The sequence below is a fragment of the Cardiocondyla obscurior genome, linkage group LG02 (genome assembly GCF_019399895.1).
Source record: "Cardiocondyla obscurior isolate alpha-2009 linkage group LG02, Cobs3.1, whole genome shotgun sequence".
NCBI lineage: Eukaryota > Metazoa > Arthropoda > Insecta > Hymenoptera > Formicidae > Cardiocondyla > Cardiocondyla obscurior.
In genome coordinates, this window is record NC_091865.1 from 2,424,159 (window position 1) to 2,441,669 (window position 17,511).

At 35.9% G+C, this 17,511-nt stretch overlaps 1 protein-coding gene across 1 annotated transcript in view; it reads right to left on the reverse strand.

Moving 5' to 3' along the window:
- The window catches only part of Invadolysin (leishmanolysin-like peptidase, invadolysin), a 217,513-nt gene that overhangs the window by 25,326 nt on the left and 174,676 nt on the right, over positions 1-17,511 (reverse strand). Inside the window, exon 4 of the mRNA XM_070671411.1 lies at positions 5,262-5,344. Coding sequence (XP_070527512.1) covers positions 5,262-5,344 — 83 coding nt within the window. The remainder of the gene's footprint in view (positions 1-5,261; positions 5,345-17,511) is intronic.

Sequence of the window (17,511 nt, forward strand, 5' to 3'; positions counted from 1 at the left end):
ATGTTTTTAAAATACGCCTATATTATAATTTTGACTAGAATTATTAGCGCTGAAACAGTTTCAATAGAATCTACATAATCCGCGTTATGCTATTCGCACGTAAATATATTAAATTAAAAATATTAACGCAACGTATGTAAAATTGCACGTATATAATTACTCAAGTTAAAATAAAATTAAAAATATAATATTTATATAATCGATCTAGGCTTTTCCAACATTGTTATTCATATTCAGTTAGAGATACAACCAGTGCATGTTTTACTTGACATGCATATCGCGCGTAAATATGTAATGTTTGACTGTATAATCGAGAGATTATACTAACAACGTTCTCATAGAAATTTCAATGATACGTTATGTACGCTATTGACGGTAATCTAACCAATATATCGAAATACGTAATATTCTAATTATCGTGCGTAATATTCGTATTTAAAAAAAAATGGAAAATTTTTGATAATTACTAATCGATGCACAAGCTAACGAAAGCATCGCTTTACACTGATACGTTGATATTATTTTACTTTACTGTTATTTAAACAGCTTACATTTTTAACTAACGTATCAGCATCGCGCGTATTATGAATTAACAGCACAATTTTTATGAATATACGTAACAACCTCGTGAATCATATAGAATTTTGGAAGTTATTTGTTATACATACAGAAGCTTTGCAATGGAATATATTAATATCCTTTATTAATTACACAACAAATTCAATTATTACAATTTGATTATTTAATGCGTTACACATTAAATTATATCAGTTACATGCACGCTGTTTCCAACTGTCAAATTAAATGAGGCAAATAAATTATCTATGGATAGTTTGCCAATTATGACTCATGATTGATTGACTTAATTAATTATTACGCTTAGCAATATAGAAACGAAAGTTAATCGGCTGTATCATCAATATAAATATGTATTTGCCTAGAGAAATATAATTAAAAGAAAAAAAAATTTTTAACATAATTGTAATTTTGACCAATATTAGATATAAAAAAAAAAGGATTAATAATCTAATATTTTTTATTATAGAAATGCAAATTACGATATCAGTATAGCATAATTAGTAGCGAGCATAGTAAACCGGGCGTACAAAAAATAGAATACATATACCGAAAAAAATTGCCCTAATTGCAAGATATACAATTCGCGTTAGCACGTATACCCGCAGGGGCATTCTAATTAATGCTATTAGTGGACGTTAACGCGTTCCATCGTTACGCGAGATTTATGTTCGACGTGAAGTAATTACACCTTGCCACTAGGATTCAGGTTCCCTAGATACTGGCCTAAATATAACAGCCTTAAATATGAAATTACCACTGCAACTTTATCACGTCGGATGCATGGGCATATACGGTCACTATTATAATTTTCTCTCTAACTTCCATTGCTAATAAATATTATGAATAATATCTGTATCTACATCTTGCACCGTACACAATAAAATATCCTAAAAATAAGGTAACTTATTTTACGTAAATTATTTTATATATGAACATATCTTACATATGTTGGCAGCATATAATTTTACGTGTTTTAAATACTGTACGAAGAGAGCTACATATTTACAGATTTGTCAAAAAATAGTTTATTATTTTACCGTTAATAATTATAAAAGATTTTCTTTTTTTTCATAAATAATATACTAAAATTTATTACATTTAAAATTTTAGATAGATTGAATGCTAAAACAACTTAAAAAAAAAAAAAGAAAAAAAACATAGATCAGTAAATGCAGCAAAGATTGAACCATGTTTTAAGAGACAATGAATAATATCTTTATCAAAAACTATTCCGCGATATTCAGATTTGTGTACGTTGTTTAGATAGATACAGATAGATCCAGCTCGCACAATCGAAAGCACAGAGATAGAGAGGAAGATACAGGGATAGATAGAATGCAGGAGCTAAACCGCCATGCTTCCATGCAAACGACTAAAGAGGATCTCGAAGCATCTTCAATCGGTAACTGAATGTACGATCCGGAAGTGCATTAAAGCGTTACAGTCGTTATGCCGTAATATCGCGTTATGTAAACGACCCGCGAATCATCCTCTACAATCCTTGCCCCCTGTCGACCATATCGTGGCGCGCATTCGACCGATAAACGTTATACGCGTGCTCGCCCCGTTTAAACGCAACCAATTCTCTCTCTCTTTCTCTCTCTCTCTCTCTCTCTCTCTCTCTCTCTCTCTCTCTCTCTCTCTCTCTCTCTCTCTCTCTCTCTCTCTCTCTCTCTCTCTCTCTCTCTCTCTCTCTCTCTCTCATTCTCCATCTCTCTCCCTCTTTCTCTGTGTCTCTCTCTATTTCAAATCGAATCTCCTTTGACGCGTGCCCGACGCAATCCTGCGCTTGTATGCGTGAGCGCCCCTGTGCACAGGTTTCATTTGATCCGATTTCACTCTGCATTCTGAGCGACAGGCATTACATTTACCTTTTGTGAAGACCGACACGAATTAATGTGCTGCCCGTCCATAATCCGGCATGCATTGTACACGATATTTCGACACGATTAATCTTTGGAAGGAGGGCTATCGCAAATATAAAATGCAAATTTCTTACATGAAAAATTACGCGTTTATAATATATTTATTTAAAAAAAAAAAAAAAAAAAAGTTTATTTAACGATAATTGTATGAAACTTCTATGTAGGAACATTACATTATAAATCGTGCAAGAATTATATTCAGATTCAAGAATAACTAACAATAGGGAAGTTTTAACATTTAATAAAGTACCTGTAATATTTTAAATTCAACGTCATCAAAAGCATCTTATTGATAATAATTTCTGATACTCATTAAAATTCTACAATCTTTTTTCTTATTGCGTTTTTATTACGAGAAGAATGCACGTAAGGCGTTTCAGTTATATTTTATACAATCGATATTACATTTCGATTGTAGCACAAAGTAATCTTATTATAGCAATTTTGTTCCGGCTTATTGTCCTTTTTCTGAAGCGCATACATTCCGTTATCATCGATCAAAAAATCTTCGTGCATGCGACTAGCGTAAAGCATACACGATGCCTTTCGCACTTTCAATTTTCTCGAGCTTGATAGCTTCATTTGCGAGGATACTCGATCAGCTCTATTGAACATACTTTAATGGCAAATGTCTTATCTCCGGTTTGCACCGTAGCCGTGACAGGAAGTAGTATATAATGATACATAGAAGATCGATAAACGCGCAAAGTTTTTCGCGAGGAGGCAGCTGACACGCGAAGATTACCACGAGTTCCCGCCTAGATTTTTATTGGCAGCAATAGGAACGGAAGTTGGCAAGAGATTGATGTATGTGCCCTAGAATCGAACTCGCATTTCTTCTTATCTCATTTTACTTCTTCCGTTTCTCTGTATTATATCCAGCATTTGATTTGCTCTCTACATATATCTCATAAAGTCTTTCCTTTTATTCACTAAATGTCATTCACAAATCGACACTTTATAAAGATGCCAAATGCTCGATTTAACGCGGTAAACTAAAGAAAGTTCCGCCGCGCACGTCCATTTCGAATCGATCGAATTTGCATTAACCGCGGCTTAAACGGAGGGTGGCCATCCATTGCGTAATTTTCACCTCCGATACTCTTTGCTTACGAGAGCAATAAATACCGGGAGGGGCAAAGCTTTTTTTTCCCGTAACATCTATAGGCTAATATGTACGTAAAAATAATTTCTCTTCCAAGTCCACATTGGTATTAGGATTAAACTAAAATTATTTTAGTGCACATGTAATTTTTATCCTCTTACATTGAATAAGAAAAAGAAATAAGCAAAATAGAAAAGCAAATTATATACGCAAAATAAATTGTCGTAAATTAAAATTACAAAGATTATTTAAAAAAATCTTTTCAATGATAAATAATTTAAATTTCAAGTATAAACAAAATAGTTTCTATTTAAAAAAATAAAAAAAATACTCGCGTAGTTATCTTGCTAACGCAGAAGCATTTTGTTTGTCAGACTAAAGTAATATCCTCGGGTCAAGAGAGCTTAGTATCTTCAGTTACATTTTTGCACTAAATCATTCATACATCCGGCCATAAATCACGGAAAACTCATAGCTACACTGTCTTCGCGAATAGCTGTTCACGCGAGACAATTCGCGCGTGGTTTCGAAAATACGTGCCAGCATCGCGGTGGAAAGTCATGCCTCGTTAGAAACACAAGAGGAATGTAAAGCTTGTTTACAAGCGCAGAAAACCACATAACTATGCAGTTATGTGTACACGCGACTTTATGTTCATGCACTTCCATGTATTCTATTTATCTGGCCGGCGGACACGGATGCATTAATTTAGGTTGCTAACGTATCTGCGGCTACGACTACGCCGGCTACCACCTCCGGAAAATGGTCGAAAACGAACGGCGAACATTTATCTCTTTCCGATATGTCTAGCATCGTAGCCGATGTCGATGCTGCAAAAAGATTTCGAATATATCGATCTTCCGTATAAGTAATACCGTGCTTTTTAGATATGAGAAATTCAATTCAGGTACCATTTTGCATAATTCGGTTTAATCTCTTTAATACGAAGTTAAAAGTCAAACGTTTGACAATAGAAATCTTTATCGATACGTCAAACAGTTAGTTCCAACGAATGTCAATTTATCTCGTGTATACCTTCGGATAGTCAAAAGTGCGCACGTCACAGTGCTGTAGGACCATAATAATCCCGGTACGCGTTTCTGCTGATTGTAAGAGTAGTAAATCAGAGGAACGGTTATGCGAATGCGTAAATACGTGCGATACATATTCACGTGCTTTTAGCTTAGCATCTTGGTTTCTATGCAAATAAACGCTACGGTTGCAGCTGTGTACGCACGCATGTTAATGTAAAAGAATGCAAACAGTATTCTGTAGATTATACTATCTAACGTTAATATCCTTATTACCTCTTATTTCTGTTACAACCTTGTTTCGAAAGAATAATTTTCTTTTCCGTTAGTATTCCGTTACTAATACCGGCATATAAATACATTTATTTCTGTTCAAGCTATTTATCCGCAGCTTTATGACAACTAGTTAAAAATTGTTTTCAAAATTATTTTTTGAATATTTTATTTATTAATTTTCTATTCCCTTTGCCTGTTTATGGCAGTTTTCGAAAAACGAGAAACATAAATTAAATGCAAATAAATTATATGTATAGTATCTAATATGTATCAATCCCATTATTTAATGTAAACAGAAAAGATAAGATATAAAATAGAAAATATTAGGCAATATATTAGAAATACCTGTTCAATCTAATGGTGTTCTTCGTCTCTCGCACCATCAATGCTCGTTCCCAAAAGTGCACAGCCTCGGGCAAAATAGTGTTCTGAAATCAAATTATACATTATGAGCTCGATATAAAAAATGATATTAATACATTAATCTAAAACAGAAAAATGAACAAGCTAATTACATAAATTACTGTAGTCAAAATTTAAAACGTCTTTGTTTGAGAAATATCTGCCGACGAGAAAAAAAAAATCGAATTCTTCTACGTGAAAAATATCACTGGACGTGTTATCGTTATTACGCAAACATTTAGGATAACGAAGCCATTTCGCAATACTTCCTGTTTAATATATTCCCTGCTCTGTCTGCGAAACGACCGTCGCAAAACAAGATGCGGAAACATAACACAGACAAAATCGCGAAACGAACGAAATGGACAATGAAAAACACTGAAAGAATGAAATAATGCAAGCTCGCAGATGGAAAAAGCGCACAGTCTGATTTTATGAAGTTTCGTCGAGGCATGTAGCTACGATATTACTTTCTATAATACGCTTTTCCATAATGTACGAACAATCACGGTTTTGTAGGAATGTTTCTATGAGTATTAACTCAATGAACTTGATTGAAATATTGGATTGCACGCAATTCTTAATTTCTAAATTCACTGCACACATTATTAGACATATTAAAAAGTCTAACATTGCTCTTGATCCCGAAGAAATATCCCTTTGTTCCGTACATTTATCATAATTAGACTCGCTAAGTGATCACAGTCGTCTACACGTTGAATGAAATCCGCGAGCGCGATAAAATTATCATAACTACCGCAAAATTTTTCACGGAAAGAATAATTTGTTTTTAGACGAGATAAAAAAAGATATAAAAATGTCTTAATAAATGAAACAAAATTAGGCAGTCCAATATATTAAAATTAATTTGTAATTGGGGAGATAAAACCAAAAATTATTATTTTAATACAAAGTGGCCTTGTTATCTTATTATCATAAAGCAAAATACATAGATAACCAAGTGTTTAATTAAATAAAAATAATAAACAAAAGTTCTTGGTATGAAAAGATAGTTTTTATATTATTAGAAAAATTCTTTTCGGCGTTATTACTTCATTTCGTTAAGATATGTCAAAGAAGAGAAAAGAAATAGCATGCATTACTTTTGGCTACCTTAAGCAAATAATCGTTACCGTCTAATACTATGCGATTAAAGCAACGGCACGCGCAAAGAGAAAACTTTACGTTCGAGCAGATGTGCACCATTAATACCGGCCTAGTGGTAAGCGCTTGATAATTAAAACAGACTCGAACGCGTAAGCGGTTGATTTTGTCTGCAATTATTTTTCACTGATTGCATCGTGGAAGCAGACCGTTAACAGTTTCGTGTCCTTCTATTATATTTTCTTCTTATTTACTGCAGACACTGGAAGGGAAAATAAACCGTCGTATTGTCAAGAAATTATGGCTCGAAGTCGATATTCCATTTGTGATAATAGCGCAAGGGTTGTTACGGTAAATAACAGATTTTATCGTGACAATGGAATCTTTTAACGTGAACATGTTTAAGCAGCAATGTGAGATAGTCAGGGTATAAATTTTGTCGGAAGATAAACGTGGAGTAAAATTCACGAGACAGATTGTCAGAAATATGTTATCCCAATATTTTCGTTAATAAATAAAACATAATAATAGAAAGTAAAATATGTAAAAAAGATTTTTGTTAGCACGTGTCATATGAAATATGTCTGTTTTAAATCATCACCATACATTTTATTACGTACAATATTTAAATGTATTTTTCTTTTCTTTTTTTTTGTTACAAATATTGAATTATTTTTTACTAAGAATATCAATTTGTATTATTAATATTTTTTTTTTTTAGAGTTTTTTATTTAGAGCTTTACTTAGAATTACATCTATTCTATTTAGAATTAAATTTTTTTTTTAATTACTTTTATCGGAAATTGAATTTTCTAGTACATTAATCCTCTTTAAAAAGTGGAATAATTAAGTATAATTCTATAATAGATTCATTTCCGTCACGTTTAATTGGCTATTATAATAATACTGTGTAATAATGAGTTGGGGAAATTCAACTCATATATTTAAACAGCGACAAGTAGGGATTTTGCGGAGGAATAAAATTGTACTGAGCGATGAAACTGTTCATGATGGTAACTTATTTAAGGAAAAAGCAAGCGAAGAGAAGTGACCGCAAGAACGCGAAAAGGGTGGAATACAAAATTGAACGCGGACGAATACAGGGTCCAATGTTTGGAGGCATTTTTCGCCTCGTTACGCTCGATTTCCGCAATGAATAAATCGATACGCGTCGGATAAAATATAAGAGAGAAAAAGCCTCGACTCCATGACTGACGGCATCGTCCTCTTTTTCTCCTTCTCTCGCTCTCTCTTTTTATTTATATATGTATACAGTATATATGTATATACATATGTACATAAATTGTATATGCATATGCATATTATATACATATACATATATATATATATATATATATATATATCTTTTTTTTTATCGCGTCCTCATCGCGCGGTTGCAGTTGTGGCTGCGGTGCACAGCGAAAAGGGGCAGGGTGTGCAAGATAGGAAAAGGGATGCGCGACAACTGGCCGATTATTGTTGACAGAGACGACACACGGGTGCTCTCGCAGAATTATTCACGAACCGTCGCGCGAGTCCAAATTCAATTTGGCGTTGCGTCAACGCTCACTGAAAAAAAAAGAGAGAGAGATGAAACGAGAGCAGCAAGAGGGACGAATGCTGGAAGGGCTGATGCGAAGGAGGATGAGAAATCCGACAGAGCCCTCGTTTACTCTCTCTCTCTCTTGGTTTTTCGGATTCGCAGATCCAGATCCTGCAGCCGCGCCGCTGGCGGATAGTAGCGCGGTCAGGTTTCTGGAAACGACCTATTTAACGTACGCGAATGCCAGCTGGTTCCATCGTGGATTCGCTGGCAATTAATTCGGCCCGCTGGATTTTATTTCACGAATCCTGCATGCGTAATATGTCTGGCCATTTCGGAAAAATACGATTCTGAAAATGAGAGCTCGGAAAACGACCGTAATAATTATTAGCTAGTTTGCAATGTCAGTCCTCGACCTGTTTTAGTCTGACGGCAGAAAAAAAAAATAATAATAATAATCGGTGGACATTCTGGAAAATTTTAATACGCGTATACACAATAAAACGTTTTCAAATACATTGGAAAAACTTGCGCGTGTGGGATTTTGCACGATAACGGGAAAAGAAAAGATGCTCTTAGCCGAGTGCATCAACGGATTGAAGCGGAAAGGAAAATAATCCGTGCTGAGATCGCATCTTCTCGAAAATCGCTCGCGCGATTTTTATCCGTTACGATAGGATTCCGCGGTAACGTGGATAAACACGGCAAGATACACCTGTCAAAACTCCCGCGCACTATCGTTCTACAGATAGTAACACACAAAACGGAATATTATTTTTATCTTTCGATGTATAGAGATCTTTATAAAAAAAAAAAGCATACGAAATTCTATCATCATTCGACACCGTCAATTTACGAGAGTTATACTGTTAAAAGTTTCACAACGTTTTATCGAATATAAAGCATGAACTATAAAAAACGAATTATAAAAGAATTATCAAAGAAATAATATAGATATACCTATAGATTTTTATTTTTTTTTTCAATAATAAAAACGTGTCGTAGTTCAATTAGCAACTATCCAAAGGAGCGATTATGAAACTAATTCTCGACAGCTTGTTGAACAGAAATCTTGCAGAGAAAAAATAAAAAAGAAAAAAAAAAAGAAACTTTGATAATTTTACGTTTAAAATTTCAAAGTTGCGATCAATGACGTTCTTTATCTTAGAACTTCATTAATGAAAGTCGACGGCCTCTAACTTGAAATTTCTTTCTTTCCGCTAACGACATCCGAGCTTTATCGGCCACCGTGTACAGCACACGCCGCGAGAACCGTGTTATAAGTTCCAACGAATTAATTCTCCAGTGGGAAAAGTGTGGGTGGTGGTGGTGTCGGCAAGTCCAATTTTTCTTATGCCCGGGCATGAATTTCAGCGCACACTGTCCATTACGCCGTGCCCTTTATCCTCGTTAACCGGCATTCCTCGCTCCCGGTGCCTCGCCATGTCCCGTCGAGCGTTCCTCGCATCGCGCGACGGGATGCCAAGCGTCCTTCTCTCCGCTTTTGCCGCGCACGTCTACGAGCATCCGCGTCGCGTTTATCACCCCACACAGAAGGGACGACGTTCGCCTTTATCACAATATTGCGTAACTCCCGCGTCCTTATCAGTTGCCAGCCTTTTCCGTCGTTAGGCAAGAACGAGTAGCTTCCTGCAAGAGGTACTATCTGAGCGCGTAAAGTCGCAACTACGCGCTATGACGAACGGTAACGAAAGAAAGTATCTTTAAGCGTACGGTGAAATCTTGAAAGTAAAATCCGACCTTGTCAATTTAAACTATTATAGACACGGATATCACGTTAGCTGAGATGATACAGTAAAATAGAAGATATACTTAATAGAGAATAATAAATTCGAAAGATAAATCTTTCCATTCTCCTGTTTCCGGGATTTCATATATATTACGACATGTTAGAGTCAGTTTACATGAATACCGATCATATTTCGATCAACGTAAAAATATATAATATGCATATAAGCATATCGAATTTATACCATGTTACATTATTCATTGAGCTAACTGACAGCATCATTATACTAGAAGAGAAATATTGAAATACAAATACGAAAAATCGATAATATATACTACTAAATTTAGTATATAATGAAAGCATTAATATCAATTATTGGGTTATCTATTCAGTTTCGATTATTAGTTTTTAGATGAGATGATAACTTTAACCTGGCAGTTTTTACTTTGTATAATAATTGAATTTTCTTTGATCAAAAAACGGATTTTACGTAATAAATTATATGTGTATGTATTATTAGGCGTACAGTTTAATTCGATTTTTACGTCAAATATAATTTCAACGTTATTAAAAAAATTTTTTTTCATTGTTTTTGAGTTGTTTGAAAGACGGAACAAAAGCATCGGGAACAATAAGTATTTCCGAAATTAATTTTATTTTTAATAAATAAAAAGTTAGTGGTATTAAAAAAGAAAATTTTAATTTATATTTTATCTAATATTTCAAGTATTCTATTATTTTCAATATTCAAATTATTAGAATAAATTCTAATACCGTTGCTATTTCGCTGGTACCACTTTTTCTTTCCATTGTGAGCTCCGATAACTCTGTTTCGACGCTTTGACATACCGTCGGCAAGGTAATCGAAGTATTTGTTCGTACTGAGACACCTAGTGACAGCTTCCAGGCTAAAGTTCGATGTTACGTCGTTGACGAAGTAATACCTTTCACGTCATGTTCGAAATATCTGCCTGCGAGCAATCATGCGGCAAGTTTCTACTATAACCGCGATACCGCTAGGCAGCTAAACATCGGACCTATGTTGGAACATTGTTTGGAACTGCGCGAGAGCTCAACGTTGACCACAATAAACTTCTGTACTTGCACAAGATTTCTCACTGTGATAAATGTTTCTTTTTAGTCTTGACGAAAATTCTCAACATCCGTATTTATATCACGCTTCTTAACTTCAGATATAGTACAAATAAAGAGTTTTATTTTATTCAACAATGTATGTTTTAATTTTTATTAAAATAAATATAAATCTTAGGAAGAGAAAGAAACTTAACGAGTCGCCAAAACGCTGAGCTCTCCGCGTAGAAGTGGTAAACGTCAATGAGACAATTAGGTTTACAACATGTATCGCATGTTGCGTGAATTAGGTGACATGTTAATGGCATAACCGCGCAACTTCGAAGCGCGCGGGCCTTTACAAGGAGACCTGTTTAGGATGTCGAATCTTGTGGCCACGATGAGGATGGGCGGGAGATCTCGCGGCTGGTCTTGCTTTATCGAGCTTCGTACAGCTAGTTAGACGTCGGTATTAAATGCAAATGCCAAACGCCCATTTAAATTTTAGATGCAATTAGATTCATTTACTCTCCCGGGGGTGGCAATTATTCGACTTACCGCGTAAAGTCGGCAATGGGGGGGGGAGGGAAGGGAAAGGGAATCGTATCGCGGTGAAAATTTTCTGAATAAATCAAGCGCCGGGCGATGCACGAATCCCACAGCTGACCCCGCGCGCGCGCGCGGGTGCTGTTTCCACTTGGTGCTGCGGGTGCAAACGGCCGCGGCATGCTCCTCGCGATTTACGATCTCGATAACTAGCGTTTTATTCATGGAGGCAACGCTCCTTGCCTTCCTAGTGACTAAGTAGCCAGTGCGAGAAAAAAAAATAGGTACGCCGGAAAACGAATAGCCTCGACTTCTCTGTCACTGGCAATTGGTGCGAATGCAGACTCACCCAAATAATATAATAAAAAGAGACGATATTAATAAAAACAGAATCTTTCGAACGTGTCGAAATCCAAGGATAAACGTAGCCATTGCTACTATACAAGCAATAAATATATCATCGCGAGATACTTAGTATGAAGATAATATTCACGTACGTATATGACAAGAACTTGAATTTGGTGGAGAGATATTACAGGGTGAGAGTTGGTATATTATTACAACTCTCCCTTGCTGGAGTTCCGGACGTCACATCGTGACAGCCTGCAACCGCACATCATTAAATACATGCGAGGTATTAAGATCTGGTTTCCCACAACCACCGATAGCTGTCCTAAGTTTTAACAGCATCATTTGTCTATCCAAGTTCTCTCACGTACACGGATTAATAAACCCCCGCAGACGTGGGTTTTAAACCGCGTATTATTTCATAATAAGCAGTCGGCAAATTCAAAATCATCGAAAAGATAACGAATGAATAATATCTCTCGCGATAAATAAATATTAGTTTACTCTCAAATTAATACTGATTATTATTACGAAATTTCAAAATAACATTTTGAACAATTGAAAATAGCCATTCTAAAATGAGTTACCCGATATTTCGTGTATACGTGTACGTGCGCGCGTATGATCCTCTTAATAGTATCAGCTATCAAGACGGTAAAGAGCTTTCGAGAGGAGCGCGACTTTGCTTGCCTTTGCGAAAACGGCTCTTCCTTCTACGATATCGGAAATTGTATTTTACGAAAAGAGCCTTGCTTTGCGGCGCAAGAGTAAAGAGATAAACGAGACTGATATTCCGTACAAAGGAAATATTGATAAATATTAAATTACAGATTTAATAAATGAATTAATAAGATCACTATACACGTATTATGCAAGTTATCTCACAAGTTATCTCGTAATATCCCTGCGATAACAAATATACATAGAGATTTAACGTAATAAGTAATAAGAAATTATCTCGCGAATGAAAATAATTAAATCGAAAATATATCAAACAAAGGAGCGACAGGTTACTGATTTTCAATCCTGTTTATCCAAGATTATTATCTACTTGACATACACGCTCGCGCGTTAACAATTTGTAAGCGCACAGTTGCGTTAACGCGTCGTGCAATTTGCGAAATTTATTTCGGAATATATTTGTTGACGAGTTTTCGTAAACCTGGAACAGTTTACACAACGACTGAACCGTCAAGTTACCGTTTTTATCCGACTAATTATTTCCATTGATTCGACCGCCGCTTCTCGTGTGTGAGCAGGAACGTGGGGGCTTCGCTCGTGTTGTTTTATTCGCAGCGCGTATTCGGAAATAAAATCAACAGGACAGAAATAAAGGTAAAAAGAGGGATGTACTTTCGCGGATACAGCTATCGGGGATGTGTGGCGGCGAGTATATTATACGCGATGCGCTTGTACGCCGAGCACGTGCGTAACATATTCACGGGTTCGCTTGGTTGCAAATTATTATTTAATTTTAGCTTGTTGCGGCTTAATCTATCTACTGTCACCGAGATACCGCTGTGGTGATTATACGGCAAAAAGTCGCGAACTCATCGTCAAAACTCACCAGTTTGAATTCAATTATCGCTAGCGCGTGTAAGTTGGATAAAAATTCAATTTTCCGCATCAATATTATTAACCTGCATTCTTCACTGCACCTGGTGTTTTATGCCACGAATTGCATGCTATGTACGACATGTATCGCTAAAACTTTTAATTAATTTTGTGCCCAGAGTTTGGTAATATAATAACGATAAATATCGAAAAAAAAAAATGCGGTTAAAATTGTTACTTCAATCGTACGAGAGATACGTATCACACATGTCTCGATAGAGTGTTACGAATCAATAAATTTGCTTGCAAATGCTTCAACTTGTTTACATGTTTTCGTTTCCGTTGGCCAAAATCAAAAACTTTCTCGATTGTCGGCTATAAATTCTCACTCCGTGAAAACATATTATCCTTATACTTGAATATAAAATTTTTAATAGAAACTGTAATAGTGAACACGTGGCGATGCGTGAATATACATAATTTTACTGCAAATTATTTCGTACGACAAAAATGCGAACAATATATCTACAAAGCGGCACATGTTACATTTATCATTTTACGAGCGTATAAAGGTGACGTAATTAATTTCACTAAATTTCTAAAATACAAATTATTTAGCAGAGTAGAGGGATACGTGGATTCAATGTGGAAATATAATTTGATCCCGTTATAAAGTAACTTTAACTACATAATACCGATAATTAATCATTAACATCAAGATAACGTATTGCCGAGGTGTAACAATAATGCTAAACGTGAGATACGAGGATTATGAATATTCATCCGTTGATGAAATATAACTGTTGCGCTAATACGGATCATTTAAATCCGTTTTCACACTCACACGCGTGAAACTCATTCGCAATATAATTCGCTATATTAATGTCAGAGCCAAATATGAGGAAGCATAAAGTGGTGGTATCTGTCGCGACAACTGTTCCCGACACACTGTTTTGTTGCTTTGTTGTGTGCATGACTTGTCCGACAACGATCGCGAGGCGATAGGCGCGGAAATACACCAGCCAGAAGTAAGCGAGCATTTAACGCGGTCGAGGAATTAATTTAAACGGTCGTAGTTTAGCTCGTGAAGCTGCCCGCGTTGAATGTCCCTTTTTCATCAGCAAACTTTCGAGTTCGGAAGCACCTTTTATCCCCTGGCCCATCCTAAATCAAATTAAATTCAACCAATCTTGTTCAACTTCGATGCATAAATACACGTACACTGATGGAAGAGGCTCGGCAAAAAAGGGTCTCAATGGTGGATTTTATAATGGCAAGATTTAGTGTAACGATTGCTTCTCGTGTCAAGGGTTCATTTAAATTTATTTATCGCTCTTAGCTGTACGAAATAACTCGAGATAAACGTGTCACGGTACGATCTATAATAGTTCTTTAGAAGAATTTATCACGACGCAACATATATAATGGAACAAGTGACAAGATCGCGCTATCTTCCCCCATAATGTTCATCGATCTCGGCACGAAAGGAAAAACCATGCCATTGTCTCACGAGTTGGGGATAAAGATTTTCGCCCGGCAGAACTTTCTTTTCTTGTGCTTTCCAAGAAAAAAGAAACCACGCCACGTGGAAACCATTGGAAGCATGCCTTCTTTGTGCGCACACTTTCGCAAAAGTTTCCATGATTGAACTCTTCACACGAGAAACGATCGTTATACTGGATCTTGCCATTGTAAAATTTATCATTGAAAGCTTTTTCACCGAGTTCCTTCCGTTACTGCATGTTTTCTTGTCATTAGATAATCGTTATATTAGTATTGGTATATGGGCTGTTTTCCTTTCAATTCTGAATAAATAACAAAGCGCAATAACGTTTTAATTTAAATTACCTCGGGAGAATTACATTTACGAGAAGTAAACTCATTAACAAGTTTCTATTCATGGAAGACACTTTGCAAAATTGTTACTGGGCAATAATAGCAATAAGAGAATGCTGCGAGATTGACTAACATTGAAAAAAATTAATTAAAAAGTTATAATCGCGTATCCACATAATCGGTTATTTTTAAATTATATGAATAATATAAATATAATTATATAAAGTAATGCAGTATCAGACAGACAATTTTTACTTGCTAATAATGAGTTAGAAAAGCTAGATATCTAAACGTTTTTCGCCGCGTACTAGTCTACTGCGCGTACTAACTCATGCCGATGCGCGCTCGACTGCCGAGTTCATTGACCGCCGGGCCCGCCAAACACCGCGGCGCCACGCGGGCACGTGAACGTGTTTACGTCGGCAGCCATCATGTTGCGCAACATGGCGAAGGCCGCGCGGGCGGATGGGCGAGGGACGCGCGGGCGGCGGGCGGCGGGCGGCGAGACCCAGCTGGCCCGGAAGACTCGGCGTCGCGCGCGCATTGACTAGGTCAAGCCGTGCAGTAGACTAGTACTCGGCAAAAAAACGTTTAGATATCTAGCTTTTTTAGCTCGTTACAAAACGTTCTAAGCGTTATTTATACTCAGTGCTACAGATAGTTTTGCTAGACAGAGCACGAAATAAGTCACGGATGATAGTTAATCATTAGATGACAGTCAGGTTCAATTTCCACTCGGATTTTATTAAGTTTAATTCTGAAGTTTTTGTAAAAGATTTTTTACACATTAATTATAATAAGGACAAAAGAATGATATGCCACAGAATATTTAACGTTACGATAAAATGAAGTTAAAACGATCTTAATTATATATTCCGGTAATGAGATATATAGTTTTTATTTAAAAAAGTTTTTTATCAAATAAAACTTTTTAATATACAATTACGCTTTAATTTGTACGAAACGCATTATTAATGGAATTAAAAAAACATTCTCTTTTTTTCTGTCCAAAAATATATTTGCGACATTAAAGAAACTTCCACAGTAATCGAAAAATTTAATTCTGCTAGCAGAGCTTTACGGAGTAAAATTTTATTATTTCGTATCTCTTCATTTTCACGTATGCATTAAATAACGATGAAAATTATACAGAATCGTTCACGAGAGATTTCCAATACCACTAGAAAAAGAAAATGTTCTTTTTTTTTTTTTTTTTTTACGGGAACAATCAGAATTATCGTTCAGCGGCAATATGACATATGCGGAAGATTGTAGAGTGGACACTCCCCTGAGATTACTAGCACATACTACAAAATGATATGCAAATGGAAGGACTTGCGCCGCATGACATTCCAATGGAAAAATGCATTTCATGCATTTTTAATAATAAAAATATAGGGCACGTTAGTTATTCAAATGAAACTTCAGTAAACACGTAATTATAAACTTTCTAAATATTTCTACGCGAGCAAGTTAATTATACAATCAGATTATAATGCATCGAGCTTGAATTAATTGCTTTTAATTTGTCACCAATATCAATTAGTTTAGTTTATGAGCGATTAAATTCGATAACTTATTTCAATTAATATAAAGTAAATATCTCGGAGCGCATGTATGTCTATAATCATATACGTATACATACATACGCGGGCGCACCAAGTAAAATTTCTGCGGGGCAAGAAGTACCCTTGGGAGATAGTGTCCGGGAAAAGAGAGCGATGAAAACAAGTGGCTGAGAAAAATCAAGAGAGCAGTTCGACAAGCGAGAGGAGAGGAGAGTAGCTCGGCAATAAAACGCAAGCGGAAGATTGTAGAGTAAAGCCACTCTCTTGAGATTGCTTGTGCTCCATGCTCGATACTGACATCACAGAAACAGAAAAGAGGAATAAAGATTCTCAGTATCTTGGTAGCTACGAAAAAAAAAATGTGCTCTTTCAATTGATCTCTCTACAATCGGTTACGTATCACTAAACAGAGATAAGATAAAGCATAACAAAAAGATGTAGAAATTTTTTAAGTAGCCCAAAGCTGATAGACGTGTACAATTAATTTACGATTTATTATTCGTATAAGTATAAAAATGTTTTGACTCGCGATTTTGCGTTCAAAAATTCTTTCTTGTGCATCGCAAAGTTCAATAAAAGGGAATAAAATGTTAGTACGACGTAATGCATATTCAGGACGTTTACTTTAATCACTTTAATGCATACTACAGCACGCCATTTGCGTATATATATTTATCAGAGGGCTACTTAGAATGTCGTGGTTCGCTGAAACATTCGACCACAGAGAAGATTTAATGAGTTGCTTCTATCGCTAGCGAAGTGCAATTGCACTTTACCAGCGAAATGTACGCGGCTTTAGCCAAGGCAAAGACGATTGTTTTGCTGCGTGTACTACGTGTGAAATATCGTAACGCACTTGGAACACGTTGGTAC